The 16,666-nt window shown below is 49.8% G+C and overlaps 1 protein-coding gene, 1 non-coding gene and 1 pseudogene across 2 annotated transcripts in view; 2 read left to right on the top strand and 1 right to left on the bottom strand.

Moving 5' to 3' along the window:
• KLF9 (Kruppel like factor 9) overlaps positions 1-1,670 on the bottom strand; it is a 30,233-nt gene extending 28,563 nt beyond the window's left edge. Inside the window, exon 1 of the mRNA XM_036433839.2 lies at positions 1,127-1,670. Within this exon, the coding sequence (XP_036289732.1) occupies positions 1,127-1,661 (535 nt within the window). The 5' untranslated portion in view covers positions 1,662-1,670. The remainder of the gene's footprint in view (positions 1-1,126) is intronic.
• Positions 1,671-5,124: 3,454 nt separating this feature from the next.
• Positions 5,125-10,028, top strand: LOC118716717 (annotated as a pseudogene).
• A 1,123-nt stretch (positions 10,029-11,151) lies between these two features.
• LOC118716798 lies at positions 11,152-11,267 on the top strand. The gene has a single exon (XR_004987259.1). It is a non-coding gene; the product is annotated as a small Cajal body-specific RNA 20 (non-coding RNA).
• Positions 11,268-16,666: the final 5,399 nt, after the last annotated feature.

Below are 16,666 nucleotides of genomic sequence, written 5' to 3'. Positions count from 1 at the left end.
GCTGGGAAGACCGAGCCCTGGGCTTCCTTCTCAGGAGAGCAGCTGCGAAGCCACCTCACTACAGAGGGTGAGGCGGCATGCCCCGGTGTCAGCGCTCCCCAACTTCCTCAGCACGATCCACAGACCCGACAGCACCGGCTGACCCCGCCTCCAAAGCTCCTTTCACCCCGCAAAGATGTTTTTGTAGCCGCATTCGTCCGCCTGGCCCTGCCCTTGGCTCTCCCTCCAAGAGACCGTTCCTTGGGGCCTCCAGAACGTCTCAACAGCCATTGCCCAGCCATGACCTCCAGCAAGGACCACACCTCCTCCTCCTCCTCCTCCCTGACTGCTGTGTTCGGGGTGGAGGGGGAATCTAAGTCCTGTGGAAAAAAGGGGGTGGGGAGGGCAGAGGGAGGAAGTCAGCTCTGAAACCTCCCTCCTTCAAGCAGCTCACCAGTCACGAAGTTAACCCACCAACCCATGACTCGATCAAACTCCTCTGCCGCCCCGAAGCAGCAGTGTCATTTTAAACCTCTCCGGGGACTCTAGGGCCAAATCTAAAACCACCTTGGCCATCCCTGAAAAGTAGCGGGCACACACACACACAGCTCAGTGAGCCCTTAGTCATCCCCTAAAAGGTTCCATCCACGTTAACGAGTGCCGCTTCGGTCCCAGGGTTTGGGCCACTTCCCTGCAATCCCACCACCACCACCAGAGAATCAAATAGAAGGTAACGCCGTTTGGCTCGCCCCCACCTCCACCTCCACCTCCACCTCCACCCTCACCCCCACCCCTGCCAGCCTCTGCTCAAGGAGGGTGGCCCCCACCATCAACGCAGGGTGCGGGAGCCCCGGGGGCGGGGCAGCACCACTTCCCGCGAAGCCGGGCGCCGGGGCGAGCACCCCGCACGCACTGGGTCCGCCCCGGGAAGGCTCCCCGAGGCTAGGCACGATTAGGGAGACTGCTCAACTATTTAAAACAGCCCAACAGCATCTCCTCCAACACGTTTGCACCCTTTTAGGCTCAGTGTGGTGTCCAGATCGCCCCCCCACCCTCACCCCCCCGGGGAACGCCACCAGGCCAAAGGGGAAGCCACCCCGGAGGTGGGCGGGAGAGAGAGGGGAGAGGGGGGACGCCGCTCGCTAACCTGTATGCACTCTGTAATGGGCTTTGAGGTGGGAGGATTTCCCATAGACTTTCCCACAGCCGCTGTAGGGGCACTTGTGCCTCTTTTCGGAGGCGTGTTTCCCCTTCGCGGCCACTCCGGCGTGGAGGAGGGAGAGCGGGCTGGGCGCGCCGCCAGGATCCTGTCTCTCCTCCTCGGGGCTGTGGGAAGGACTCGACCCAGATTCGGTGGTCACGTCGCTGTCGGATCCCATGTCCTCATCATCGGGACTCTCCAGGCTGTCGCTGCACACCGAGGGGGTCTGGATGGGCCGGTACTTGTTCAGGTCCAACAAGCTCTTGGCGATGGTGACCAGGGTGCAGTAGTCCTTCCAGGTGTCCCCCGGGTCGCCGTGCTCCTTGGCCACCACCTCGCGCTCGGGGAGGCGCAGGCGCTCGGCGGCGGCGGCGGCGGCGGCGGCGGGAGCGCCCCCGTGCTCCGCCGGCACCGCAGCGCGGTTCGAGATGGAAACCAGACACTGGGCGGCCACGAAGTCCATGTAGGCGGCCGAGGACATGGTGCGGGCGACAGCGATCGGCCCCGGCGGCGGCGCGGTCAAACTTGGCGGTGGCTGAGGAGGTTCGGCTCGCCCTGCCCTGGCCCGGCCTCGGACGACGACGATCGCGGCGCGGCGGCCAAGGGGGCGGGGGCGCAGGGCGCTTCCGACTCGCAGGAGCGCCTGGGCGACCTCAGCCCCTCATCTTTACGTAACCGGCAGCGCCTCCGCACGCAGCCGCCGCGGCCCCGAGCGAGCGAGCTCCGCCGCGCCGCCGCCGCCGCTGCCGCCTCCGGCTGCCCGCCCGCCGCGCTGGGGCTGCTCCTGCGCCCGCGCGCGATCCCCCCCGACGGGCGCGCCCACCGCGCCGCCGAGCCGCCGGCTCGTTTGGAGAAGTGCCACACGTGGCGGCCGCAAGTTTGTCCGAGCGAATACGCCCCCGAGGCGCCGGGAGAGGAAACTGCAAGGGAGAGGTACACGCCCTCCTCCTCCGCCTCTCCCTGGAGTCCAAGACCCAGGACGTTCGTTCGCCCGATCACTCCGACGCGGGTGGCGAGGGTCGGACCCAGCGCCACGTCTAAGACACACGTTCCCCCTCCCCAGGTCCCCCGACTGGTCTCTGAGCCCCTGCTCTGGCCGCTCCGCACCGTGTCGGCATTCTCTTGCTCAGTAACTGTTTCGCAGAATCCCATCACGTCACAATCCAAACCCCCTGCAATTGGCCAGTTGGGGAGGGTGATTCAACTCTGTTTACTTTCTCCCCCTGCCAGTCAGCAGGGCCTGGGGGGGTTGGGGGTGGGTGGGTAGGTACGTCTAAGAGCTGAGTTCGTGCGGCCAATCCGACCATTCTGTTTCGGTGCCTCGTGCTACCCCTGCAGCCACGAAGGCTGGCATTTAAAAGGGTAACAGCTCCGGGGGCTGAAAAGGAGCTGGCACTCATCTTGGGGGTGGGGTGGGGGGGTGCCTGGAGGTCCGGTAGCCGGCCCCAGGCCTCCTGGCTCCGTCCCAGCTTGCGCGAAGCAGTGGGACCCTCCCGTTTCCCCTAGATTCCCCTAGTCGGTTACGCCCCTTCTTTTGGCAAAAAGAGAACTTCTGGTGCGGCTTTTCCAGCTCGCAAACAGTTAAGTGACTTCTTGCAAACGCTACAGTCCCAGCAACCGGCCTCCCAATGAAAAGTAAGTTGGTTGATGTCACTGACATGGGCTCAGCCAATCAGAAGGGCGTTCCGAAAGCTAGCGCTCCACGCTTGTAAAGGCTGAAGGGCTGTAAGGGAAACTAGACACATCCTTTGAATTTTTGTGCTGTTCGTGGCAAAATTGAGAAATGTTTGGAAGGGAATGGGTGATGAATAAGTGCAGTGTGAGTCTATCAACACAAACGAGAAAGTAGCAATTCTTTTTTTTTTTTTTTCAGTTTTGGTATGCAATATACTTTTAGAAAGAATTTTGTAGTAGTCCCTCCATCCAATACATAAACTATGACTAATAAATCTTAAAAATGCCAAGCTAACAAAGTTCTGTTTTAAAGCACACTCTTCATATTGTTTGGCTATTCTGACATTGAAACACCCCATCATTGCTTTTGTGATACCTCCAAATTCCTTTCCTTCCCCAAAGCAGTTTATTCTAAATAAGTTTTTGTTGTTGTTGTTGAAGTTGTAACCCACCTTCAAATAAATGGAGACGATATCCCTCGTTTATGTAACTTTAAAAAACAACAAGACACAATTCTTAGTTCATTTTCTTTCCCCAGACCCTTGCATGACTGTTAGGGCATGTTTTCTTCCCTCAACTTACATACGTGGAGCCTGGGGACACAGGGAAGTGGCTTGTCTACCTTATCAGGTAGATAGTGACAGAACTCCATCATAGATCTCCTGATTTCTGGCTTTTGAGCTTAACAATAACTGAACTCTTTGGTTTGGTGAAATATTAACTATGTTAAACAGATGCTTAACTGTAACCAGCCAGAGATCCTTAGCTATTGAAAATATTGTGGCATTACTTGATCAACAATTAGTATGGGTCTCAGAGTCTGATTAACTCAGTTTGCCTCTCCCTCTTAATGAATGATGGGGTTGTTTTCCATCTTGATAGCTAAGAAAAGAATCTAGGGCTAATGTCTCTTGCAGAAGACTTACTGTCAGCACAATTGATTAAAAATACATCCACTTTCCTAAGTGGGTGTGAGAGGTACCTGCTTCTATGTGCTTCTATGTGATGCAGATCCAGTGAGATCCAACCATGACTCCCACTGGCTGTTTGGGAAAGGAACACCAGGTTCTTGCTCTCTGAAGGGAGGATCTCAAATGAATCGTCCCAGTCTGAAGGCTAGTGCAGTTTATTTTGATTTTGCTTTTGAAGTCGTAGAGGAAGATACAGGGAAAAAGGAAGTATAGAGACATGGTGCTAGTCAACCAAGAATATCATCACCATCATAGTAAGACAGGTACATACATCATAGCATGTAAAAGTGAAGTCATCTCAGGTTTCTGGGATTCCAATCCCCTTAATTTTAGGGGAAAAAAATTCACTAAAGCCCAGGAGAGTTTGCCTACTTCATGATCTTTTTCTGGGACAAATTCTGCTCCCAAGGGTATATGATCACTTAGTAATTGCACCTTTGGTGCCTCTTTAAGGTCCAGCACAAATACCAGAGGGATCTCTCCACAGTCTGACTATCGCTGCAACTGGCATTGCTCTGGGCATCTTCAGACAGCCCTAGAGTTAATACTGGGCATATTCCAGAAAAGAAGGAAAATCTGTCTCTTTCCTTGAGGATTGCAATCCAGGAACTTGAATAAATTAATCATCGCAAATAAACTTTCCCTTCCCTTGTCCTCTTTGATTCATTTTCATTTAATCTTGTTCAAATGGAACATAAACCTTGTGCTCTTCCAACTCATTTCAGAATGATACAAGTAATGAAAAGAAAACTGAGATTCCATACACGTGAATTTCTCACACTCATTTGCAAACATAACGCCTCTTGACTGGACTTAGAGTATCTTTTTAAACTCAACAATTGGAAAATTATAGACAACTCTCTTCTTTTCCTCCTTTTCCTCTCATTCACCCCCCAGATATTTATGTTTCTGTCAATGAGCTAGGCATGGGGAAGTACAGAAATAAAAAGGCAACCCGTCATTAGGGTCATAAATTAAAAACATATAGAGAATATATGAAACCGGACAACAAATGGGTCTGGGCTGCCTGTCACTACTTGAGCCACTTAGGCAGAGACAGGGTTGAATTGTATATGAGCGTTTTATTTTCTAATATTGCAGGCAACAAGGGAGAGCAGCAGGTCATCTGCTCGGTCTCCCTGCACTCCCCATAAGCTGTTTATATTCGGTAGAAGGACAAGGATTACATGGGGAAGTGGGCAAAAGGAGTAAGAATAGGTGTGATGGTTACAGATTACAGGCGATGGGACTGGGGGTTGCAAAGGACGCCTCTGGGACTCCATTGTTAATCTTTCCGTGATGATAGGCAGTTCTCAGGTGAGGAGGATGGACTGCATTGTGAGGTTACCTCTCCCTCCCACTCTTAACATCACAGCTAATAATTCCTACATTGGGATTTTTTTCCCCCTTGTATTTTCTCCAACAGGTTTTCTTACTGTTTGGGGATGCATATTATACGTTTTATTATTAACACCAATTTATGCTGTTTTGCCAGCATGTGGTTGTCCTAATTAAAATTCTGGCAGAATAAATTATCCCAAATTAATATGAATCATTCCTAACTACAATGAATAATTTACCAATATAATACATATTACACCACATAAATATGAGGTCTGTTTTCCTCCCAAGTTAATCTTTATAAATAAACATTTCAAATCCACACAAACCAACTGGGAGGAGTAGGAGAATTCAAAGACTATAACAGTGTTTGTAGTTTGTAAACGTGTATTTTTCTCTCTAAATTCTTCCTAAACCGTGGCTTTATTAGCCAAGTTCTCAAGGACAAGGGCCTCCTGGGCCTGAGAGGAGCTGTGTTACTTTAGGCAGCCTCTTTAGAGCTATCTCCTTATTTGTTAACTCATGGATGGGATTAAATTAATGCATCTCCATAGTTCCTTCCAAACTCCAAATATTCCAGGGGTCCCCTTCACCCCCCCCCCAAAAAAAAAAACAAAACAAAAAACTACCCTATGGGAAAAACTGGGCAAGACTTGGTTTCTTTCAACACCACTTCATTTGCTGTGCATCTATACAAACAGCTCTTTATGGCAGTAGTGCAGGTCAGAATACTTTACATCAATATTTGATGGGATAGCAGGCACAAATATACATTTGTTCCAAACCCCTTAACTTTCTCCTTTCTTTTCATGGTCTTTCTTTCTCCAGGCTAGTTTGTGGGAAGTGACCTAAAGGGCCTACAGGGCCTAGAGAATCCCCTCGTTTTTCCTAGATAAAGCTTTCCACCCAAGCCCAAGTGAGGTAGGTTATTCCAGGCAGAATGCAATCCATTCCCAGGCCCTTCCCCTGGAGACTTTTAATCCATCTGAGTCCATCGCAGTTTCCCCCAACTAGCCAGGGTAGAACGAATCCCCCGAGTTTCATTTAAAATACTCATTGCCAGGTCTCATCCCTTATCCAAAGCCCAGGGAGGTGTAGGTTAAAATCGCACTCCCGGAGGCACTGAGTTCCGCCAACTCTTGGCTTTTCTCATTCTTTCCTACCGGGAGGCGTGGACGGCGGTGCCGGGCGGAGCAGCCAGCCTCCGTGCGGGAAGGAAAGGGAACAGATGGCTCGCTGGGGGTAGAGGATCACGTGTCAGACCTGCCTCTGGGTTGGATCCAGCCTTCTTTCTGGACCCAGGCCCTTCGTGTACACAGCAACCTCGCCTGGGCTCACAGAGCCAATTTGGTGGGGGGAAAGCAAGTGTTCATTTGAGTGTAAACCGGGGAATTAGAAAAAGGTGAGTTTGGGGAGGCGGAGGCGGACTTAAGCCAGGGATTGGGTTTGGAACCATGGCCGAGTGCCTGGATTAGAAACCCAACCAGGTATAAAGCCCTATCTGGGGAAACGCTTCCCCGGCCGCTGGAGAGGGCGGGGGGCTGCGGCCAGTGCGAAAGCTTGCAGGACGCCCTACTTCGCTCCCGGCCCACTTAGCAGCCTCAGCTAGCTGCAGGCCTCTCTCCTCTGCCAAGCAGGAAGGCCACCGGTTCATGCATATGCAGGAGGATAAGTTTAGCTCGCAGCCCCCCGCGCTGGGAGAAGCCCCACGCCGAGCGGGGTGAATCACCCACGCTGGGGGTGGAGGTGGGGGGAGAGGTGGCAGGAGGGGGGCGGGCGCAAGGCTCCCCCCGAGACGGGCGGGCCGCTCAGCCACTGGCGAGACGCGCGCCCGGCCTGCCATCGCCCTTTTAACGAGTCTCCCGCCGCCGCCGCCGCCACCGCAGCAGCAGCCCGGGGAGGCGAGTTCATCTGAGGACAGCCCAGTTCTCAGAAATCCCTTCCCTCCCGGAACATCCAGCTCCCTTTCCTGCAGTTTGAACAAACTGCCCTAGATTGGGGGAACGAGGAACCCGCCCCAAACTCGTGCGAGGAGCTCCGGGCGCCCGCGCCCACGTGAGCTAACCTTGAAGTTGGTCCCCGCGCGGCGCCCGGGCGCTCGCGAGGCGGAGGGGGGTGGGGGGCGGAGGGGTATGGGGGGGTGGGGGGGGCGTGGCAGCTGGTCTGGCCCTCCCTATCCAGGCCCCGGGGTTTGCATCCTCCGCGTGAGTACCGCCCCCGCCACCCTGTTTCATAACTAGCGGGCTGCATTTTTTTTTTTTTTTTTAACTCTCTGGGGTAAGAGAGGTGTGGAGGAGGTTTGTGTGTGGAGGAGTGGGGGCGGGGAGGGAGGCATCTTCCGGGGGCCACCACGCCCACGAGAAGAGGAAGACCTTCCCTGCGGGTCCCCCCCTCATCTCTCCTCCCCCCGGAGCACTGCAGAGTAGGGTGTCTGGATGACATCAGCTTCTAAACATAGCCCGCACCCCCAACTCTGGGCGCCGGGAGCAGGTTGGGGCGGCGGTGGAGGGGGAGGCGGGAGCCGCTGCCCGCGGGCGGGGCGGGCGGCCGGGCGGTGCGGGGAGATGACTTTGCAGGAATCGAGCTCGCGGAGGGCACATTTCCCCCGCGATGGCGGGGCCCCGGGCTTCGGGGACATTCCTTCCATTCCGCGCTGTCCCCTCCACCCTCACAGAAGGCAAACACACACACACTCGCAACCCTTGCAGCTAAGGTGCTTTTATTTCTATAAATCGATCCGTCCCTCAGCCCCAGTGCCCAGGTGACGGCCGTCCCGGGAGCATCCGCACCCTCCGGCCCCGCGTCTGGCCGCCAGGCTGGGACTGCGAGGGGGTCGGCCCGCGCGGCCCTCCCCGTGAGTCAGATGGGCTGTTTCCTGTGGTTGTTGTGGAACAGTTTGTCCTTTTTTACCCGCCCCCCCCCTCGCTGCTCCCCACCCCCTTGGTAAATATAGCGCTCACGTTTCATCATCTCTTTGTCCAACGAGCGCCAGACACCGCGGCCCGCGGCCCCCGCCGCCTCCCCCTCCTCCCCGCTCACCGTTACCTCGCGTAACCCCGAGCCGGGCCGAGAGGCGGCGGGCAGTGCCTGCCCCGCGGTCCCCGCCGGCCCTGCACCCCATTGTTCTCCCGCCGCAGTGCACTCCCACCCACTTACCCCTCCCTTGCTACCACTTCCTCCTGAAGTCATGCCCTAATGCTCTCACCCCCACCCCTGTCCTCACCCCCACCCCCACCCCCACCCAACACACACCAGGTATCCTGGGGACTGGGTGGAGGTGTGTGTAGGTATTCGAAGACAGACAATCCCTTCTTTCCAGCCCCAGCTGTCACCCCACAACCCAAGATCCACACTGCCAGCACTGGATCTTACTGGATCTATATATATTATTGGTTTTTTACAGAGAGGAAAAGAGAGAGATAGAGAGCTAGAAACATAGATGAGAGAGAATCATCCATCAGCTGCCTCTTGCATGGCCTCCACTGGGGATGTGCCTGCAACCAAGGTACATGCCCTTGACCGGAATCGAACCCAGGACCTTTCAGTCCACAGGCCGCTGCTCTATACACTGAGCCAAACCAGTCTGGGCAGCACTGAATCTTACATTTACCCCTTCCCCCTAAGCCCCAAGGCCAAGACCGCCCCCTGTTCCCCTCTGGAGCTCAGGTGACAAGCTGCTGAGACAGTGTCTGATTCACCGACAGCTGAACCGGCTCCCTGTCCTTAGAGGTGGGAACCGTCTTCCTCCCACTCCCCCCACCCCATCCCCACCCCTGAGGGTCGGGGAAAGGAGAAGTGGGTGGATAGCAGCCTCCACGTGCGTGCCTGCTCTTCCCACTCCCCCTTCCCCTCGCAGTTTCATTTCCACACATGCAGCCACCCACCGGGGACCGGAGGCGGCTGGTGTTCTCTGAAACGCAGGGAACTGGCTCTGCCTTTGGTCTCCTGTTTACTTCCCTCCTCTCTCCCCTCCCTCCTGCTCGCCCCCACCACCCTGCCTCCCTCTAGGAGCAGCTGGGAAACCTGCCGCAAAACACTGCAGTCATGAGACTTCCCAGGACCCGAGCTGTGGCCGGGCTTTGCCCTGCCTTGCCCCCGCGCCTCGGCCTGCCATGCCTCCCCTTGGGGTTACTTTGTCCTGGAAAGAAAGGCTCTTAGGGCTCCCCGACCAGAAACGTGGGAGAGGAGACTGCGTCCCTCCCCTCTGGCCCACCTTGGCACCAGATCACTGTCCTGGAGGGGCCTTGCCTGGCTGACTTGGCCGGGGCTCTGGGCCACCCCCATGAGTGGCCACCTGTCCAGGGAGGGGTAGTGAGAGAATGGGTAAGTGGGTGAGGACCAGGGACTCGGGATGCCGCAGAGCTGGCTGACGTGCTGTCACAGGCTGTCCCTGTTCATAACAGGGTGCCCGGAGCGCCCCGCCGACCCAGGCTTTCAGGCCGAGCTGGGAAACCTGCTCCCGGGGACAGACACACCCTCTCCTTATGGAGCTTGGCAAAGGCTTTCCCTTTCAAAGCTTGTTTCCCAGCAGGGAAGAATTCAGTCTCCCTCCCTCAGTAAGCTGAATGAACAAAGAACTCTGAGGAGGCCTCGGGGGTTGAGCTCTGGGTGCCGCCTGTAGGAAGCTCACCCCATTTAAAATCCACCTCTTCACCACCTCTCTCTGCCCCACTCCCATGGTTACCGGCTGGCTCCCTGTCCTTCAGCAGCAACAAACAAGGGCATTTTAAGTGTACTTTCAAATATCCAAAACACTGCCTTGGTCTTTTGGTAGCAGGAAAGGGTGTGTGTGTGTGTGTGTGTGTCCGACTATTCCCTGGTTTCCTTCTGACCCAGGGCCCTGAGGAATCCCTCACCCTGGATGGCCTGTGTGTGTGTGTGTATGTAAGTCCGACTGTTCCCTGGTTTCCTTCTGACCCAGGGCCCTGAGGAATTCCTCACCCTGGATGGCCTGTGTGTGTGTGTGTGTGTGTGTGTGTGTGTGTATGTAAGTCCGACTGTTCCCTGGTTTCCTTTTGACCCAGGGCCCTAAAAGAGTCCCTCACCCCGATGGCCTCCCAGCTGCCAAAGGAGGGAAGGAAGCTTACTGAGTAGGAGAGAGTGGATTCAGAACAGAGCAGGTCCATCCAGGGCAGATGAATTATTACCCCAGTAAGGCTATTTCTCCCCTCCCTTCTCTCCCCTGCTGCTCTGAAGTACCTGCCTTGGGACTATAGCTTGTTGTTACCTCTGTAGGCTCTTGTGCGCTCCCCCCCTTTCCCAGAAGATTCTACTTCCTGATTCAGACCCTGATTCTGTCCAGCTCAACATGGCTACAGTGCTAACAGTTGTCACTAAATTTATGATCATAAATCTCAAGTGGGCTCTCCACACTGCCCTGCTAGCATTTCCCTAGTCGATTCACTTTCCACACTCTGAAATGACTATATTGCACCTTCTATCTTCAAACATCCAACACCCCTTCTCTTCCTCACTCTGAAAACCTTGCTTCTTATTTCACTGAGAAAATAAGAGCAATTTGACAAGAACTGCCTCATCTTTCCACCGTCGTAGCTTCTATCCTACCTGCCTCTCTGCCAGGACTCTGCTTTCCCTCCTGTGTATGGATGTAGCGCCTCTGTCCCTTCCTTGGCACTATGGTTCCTTCTCTTCTTGACTTTTAATTTATTAAAGCAATGTATTTCAGTCTTACGAGTTACAGTTTAAAAGGAACTGCCCTAGCTGGTTTGGCTCAGTAGAGTGTCAACCTGCAGACTGAAGGGTCCCGAGTTCAATGTTGGTCAAGGGCACATGCCCAGGTTGCAGGCTCAATCCCCAGTAGGGAGAGTGCAGGAGGCAGCCGATCAATGATTCTCTCTCATCATTGATGTTTCTATCTCTGTCTCCCTTCCTCTGTGAAATCAATCTATCTAAACCATCACAGCCTTTTATACGCAGCAGACCACACAAAACTATAGCACATTGTTTCTGTTCCTTTAAAAAGCAAGTCACTTTCCATGGGGCTGTGGGGGGGTTTCTTTTCTCCTCAGCCAGGGCTAGAGGCCAAGTATTGTCAGGGCTGCCATGAGCTGGGCAGCCTTGTTTTCTTACTTCAGACATTTAAAATTAAATAAATAAATAAATAAAAAGCAAGTCACTCTGGACCCATAGAGAATGCTGGGCATAATGTTCAGAAACAGAGGACCTGGGAAAAAGTAGGGGCCCAGGTGATATCTGCAAGGTGGGTGCCAGTTATTAGCCCAGGAGAATAGAGAGAAATTCACTTAGGATTAGAAGTCGTCTTTGGCGAAGGGGGCAGAAGTTTGGGACTCTTTTGACTATTTAATGATTGCTCCTAAAGTTATCCCCTATCTCCTCATCAATTATACCAATTTCATAAATAATTCACATTAGCAGAAAAATATGGTGTACTCCTTCCTGTATATCCCCTTTAACCCTTTATTCCCGTCCAATATTACTCCACCTGTTTGTTGTTGTTGTTGTTGTTGTTTTTTGTTTTGGTTTGGTTTGTGTTTTTTTTTACTGCATACATCACAAACTTGCTTGCATTCAGTGCATGTCTGTCCACACTTCCCATTCTCTCTCGATCTTACACCGTCACACTTTCATCCAATTGCTCTACCAAAACCACTCTTGTCAAGGCCACAAATGACCTCCATCCTGCCAAATCTATTAGATACTTATTCCATTCTCCTTGAAGCAAGGAAGAATAAGAAGGAGTGGGCACTAAAGTAAGAGGAAAATCGGAGCATCTGGTATCAGAGAAGCCAAGAGAATAAATTGTTTCAAGGAAGAGAATTTAATTCCTTCTTCACTGGTTCTTCTTGTGGCTCTCCAAGAATCTAGGTGCCCCACGGCCCTGTCCTTGACCCTTTTCTACATCTTTGGTGACTTAATCCTGTCTCAAGGTTTTAATAACTTCTATATGCCAAAGTCTCCCAAGTTTTTACCTTCAGTCCAGGCCCCTCTCTTGAACTCCACATTTGACTATTCGCCCATCTGTTCATCATCTCCACTTGAGTATCGTAAGAAACATCTCAAATTTAACATATTAAAATTGAACCACTGCCCGACCAATCTGGCTCAGTGGTTGAGCGTTGACCTATGAACCAGGAAGTCACAGTTGAGTTCCAGGTCAGGGCACATACCCGGGTTTTGGGCTCGATCCCCAGTGTGGGGTGTGCAGGAGGCAGCGGATCAATGATTCTCTCTCATCATTGATGTTTCTATCTTTCCCTCTCCCTTTCTCTCTGAATCAAATGTACATATAGATATATTGATATACACAGATATATTTAAAACAATACATAAACAAGGATTACCTGGGTCTTTATGACTTTAGGACCCAGGTTGATGGAATAGCTACCATTTGGAATATTTAAGTCATAATTTCTACTTACATCTCATATGTCACCATCCCATCCATAAGGGGAACAGAAGGCACAATCCTTCCATGTGCCCTGAAGGCAGAGAGCTAAAAATTGTTGGGTTCATGTCCAATGTAACTGGTAAACTTGTTGAACAACCTCTTTTATAGGTAACTCTAAACTCTGGGTAACATGTAAAAAAAATTACCTGAGACTCCTGGAGAGTGAACAAAAGCTGGCAGGTAGTGGAAGCAAGTTGGCATTTGGAAGATGAGAGTGATGTAAGGAGAATTTGTTTATTATAGTGCTTATTATGAGGGTAGGTCCTGATTTGTACCATTTACAATGATTAAAATACAGACAGAGAGCCAACAGTCCTATTAACTCCAATAGCCAGAGAGTAAGTTTTGGGATACCCACAAGTGCTAGAAAGTAAGGGAATAAATTCAGAAAAAAAGAGAGGAGGAGCCCAATTTAAGCCTTGAGGCAGGATTAAGTCAACAAAGATGTAGAAAAGGACCAAGGACAGGGCCCTAGGGCACCTCAATTTTGAGATAATTTTGGGTATAAGCTCTGGCAGATCGATGAATCACACGTGCATGTAGCAGAGTCTAAACAGTCCAGGTAAGTCTACACAAATGAGCCGAAATTTGAGCAGCTGTTCAATGTATAGAAAATGGAGTTTTGCAGTTTGAGTCCAGACAAGTTCACTCTTTGAAGTGAACTCTTTGAATTAATACTCTTTGAAGGAATGTAACAGAACCCCCAGTTTCTACCACCTGTTATTCATGATATTCAGGATATATCCCAAACTTACTTGACATATGAAGAAAGAAAAATATGACCCATTCACATTAGAAAAGACAGTCATGGAGATCAACCTCTAGATGACTCAGAGGTTTAATATTGCAGATTTGGCTATTATAATTACGCTCATGGATGGAAAAAAAAATATGCTTATAATAAATGGATAGGAAATCTCTGTAGAGAATTAAAAAAACAAAAAAAGTGAAATGGACATTTATAGAATTTAAAAACATCTGAAATAAAGTATTCCTTGGATAGGCTTAACAGAGATAGAAATGAAAAGGATAAAATCTTTAAAGTACTGAAAGAAAAAACTGTCAAACCAGATTTCTATATCTAGTGGAAATATCTTTCAAGAATGAAAGCAAAATATAAATAATTTCAAATAAAAGAAAACCAAGGCAGTTTCACATCTGCAGATCTGCACTACAAGAAATGGTAAAGCCTAGCTGGTTTGGCTCAGTGGATATAGTGTCAGCCTGTGGACTGGATGGTCCCAGTTCAATTCCCACAACCCAGGTTGTGGGCTCTATCCCCAATCAATGATTCTTTGTCATCATATATGTTTCTTTTTATTTTATTTTATTTTTTATTTTTATTTATTTTTTTAATATATTTTATTGATTTTTTTGGACCCCTCCCTCCCTCCCACACTTCCCCTCCCTCCCCAGAGTTTTGTGTCATCATATATGTTTCTCTCTCTCTGTCCCTTTCTCTCTGAAACCAATAAAAATATTTTTTTGAAAGAAATGGTAAAGGCAGTTCTCCAGGATAAAGGAAAATGAAATTTGATGGAGACTCATCTTTAGGAAGGAATGGGGAGAATCAGAAATGACAAATATGTGGGTAATTAAATTTTCTTTAAAGTACATATTAACTGCCGAAGTCTGTTTGGCTCAATGGATAAAGTGTCAGCCTGCGGATTGAAGGGTTTCAGGTTCAATTCCGGTCAAGGGCATGTACCTTGGTTGCGGACACATCCCCAGTAGGAGGTGTGCAAGAGGCAGCATGATTCTCTCTCATCGATGTTTCTAACTCTCTATCACTCTCTCTTCCTCTCTGTAAAAAAATCAATAAAATATATTAAAAAATAAAATACATATTAACTGTGTAAGGCAAAAATTATAACATTGTCTCATGCAACTCATAATAATGTTGTACATGTACTACATGTGATAATTAGAAGATAACAGATAAGGGGACAGTAAATAGACCTATACTGTTAGAAATTTTCTAAATTTTATGTGAAGTGGTATAAATGAACTTTTATTAAATATATTTGTGCAGCAAATTAATGACTATTATGCCATACCTCCCCAAAGAATTCACAGAATGGTGGAAGAGGACCTATGTTCAAATAATTACAACACTGTGGGATATGCAAACAATAAAGGTTGTAAAAAGAGCTCTGGGATTCTAGGCAATCAGTAATTAGCTCCTTGGGGGTAGATAAATGAAGGCTTGTAGAAGGTATATTTGAGCTGGGCTGTGAAAGATAAAGATGAGAAGGAGAAGAAAGGCATCCCACATAGGGCAAACAGTCTGAGCCCGGATGTGAGGGCAAGAATATGTTTAGGGCACCAACAGTCATCTGATTCTCCCACTGGGAGTGGCAGGAACTATGAACCTGTCAAGAAGGACCTCATATAGAAAAGTCCCTGTAGAATAAAATATGGTAGGTAAATTGAGGCAGAGTGAACATGGAGGCAAGAAAGTAATTGGGAGGCAATTACAGAAATCCTCATTTTAAAAAAAAGGGCCTGAATAAAGGCTATGGCAATGGAATGGGATGAGGGAATCTACATATATAAAACCCTAATATGAAAATAGACCAAACGGTGGTACAACCGAATAACCAAACAACTGGTCACTATGATGTGTGCTGACCACCAGGCGGGCACACACAAAACAGGGCAGATGGCAGGATGGTGGAGCAGGTGAGCAGGGCCGCTAGACCAAGGTGGGGCACTGGTCGCTGTCATCGGGGTGAGCCTCTGGTGGTTACTGAATGCCAGGATCCTGCTGGGCGCTCATACCTGCTTCCTGCATCGGCCCCATTTGCTCCATGCCAGCAGTGGTGCAAGTGGGCCCAGCGCCATCAGCCGGAGAGAGCCGCAGTTGCCAGCAAACAGGACTGGGGAATGGGCCGCAGAGGGAGGGGTTAGGTAGGGGCAGGGAGGATGGGCTGAGACCTGCCCCTGTGGAGGCCCACAGTTCATTTCAAGGTTCATGAATTTGTGCCCTGGGCCCCTAATGTGTGTGTGTGTGTGTGTGTGTGTGTGTGTGTGTGTGTGTGTGTGTGTCTGTGTCTGTGTGTGTGTATGTATTTAAGATTTTATTTATAGAGGGAGAGGAAGAGAGAGATTGAACATTAATGAGGGAGAAACAACATCTATAGTAGGTTACATCCTGCATGCTCCCTGCTGGGGGCAAAATATCTTACCAGGAATCAAACCAGTGACCTCTCATTGCATGGGTCAAACTCAACCATTGAGCACAGTGGCTGGGATATTTTCATTGTAGGAGAATTTTAAAAATACAGATAAACGAAGAGAAAATAAATAAAGTCATATCCCACAAACCAAGAGGTAATCATGTTGAATACTGTTATCCCCCGTTATGCCTGGGCAATATGTTCCAAGACCCACCAGTGGGTGCCTGAAACGATGGATAGTACAGGCCCATTATACACTGTTTTTTCCTATACATACATACATACATTCCTATGATAGCTTAATTTACAAGTTAGGTACAGTGAGATAACAAAAACCACTAATTAGTTAATATAACAATGTACTGTAATATATTATAATAAAAGTTCTGTGAATGTTGTCTCAAAATATCTTACTGTATGTATGTACTCACCTTTCTTATTGTGATGATGTGAGATGATAAAGTGCCTTATTAAGTTGAGAACTTTCACATTTTCACTTAAAGAAAGCACTTTATAGCTTCTCTTTGGCATATTTGAATTGCCAGTATCACTACTCTTGCATTTAGGAGCCATTATGAAATAAAATAAGAGTTACTTGAACACAAGAACTGTGTTGATGTGAGAAACATTCAAGCCTGTAGATAATTTTTGAGTTTATTTCAGCCAAACTAATGACATATACTGGGAAGCAAGATTTCAAAGACTCTGAAGAATAGGTTTTGTGCCCAGCCAGTATGGTTCAGTGGTTGAGTATTGACCTTTGAACCAGGAGGTCACGGTTGCTTTTGATTCCTGGTCAGGGCACATGCCTAGGTTGAGAACTCCATCCCCAGTGGGGGTGTGCAAGAGACAGCTGATCAATGATTCTCATTATTGATGTCTCTCTCTCTCT

The sequence above is a fragment of the Pipistrellus kuhlii genome, unplaced genomic scaffold (genome assembly GCF_014108245.1).
Source record: "Pipistrellus kuhlii isolate mPipKuh1 unplaced genomic scaffold, mPipKuh1.p scaffold_m20_p_12, whole genome shotgun sequence".
Taxonomy (NCBI): domain Eukaryota; kingdom Metazoa; phylum Chordata; class Mammalia; order Chiroptera; family Vespertilionidae; genus Pipistrellus; species Pipistrellus kuhlii.
This window is presented reverse-complemented; position numbering and strand designations above follow the sequence as displayed.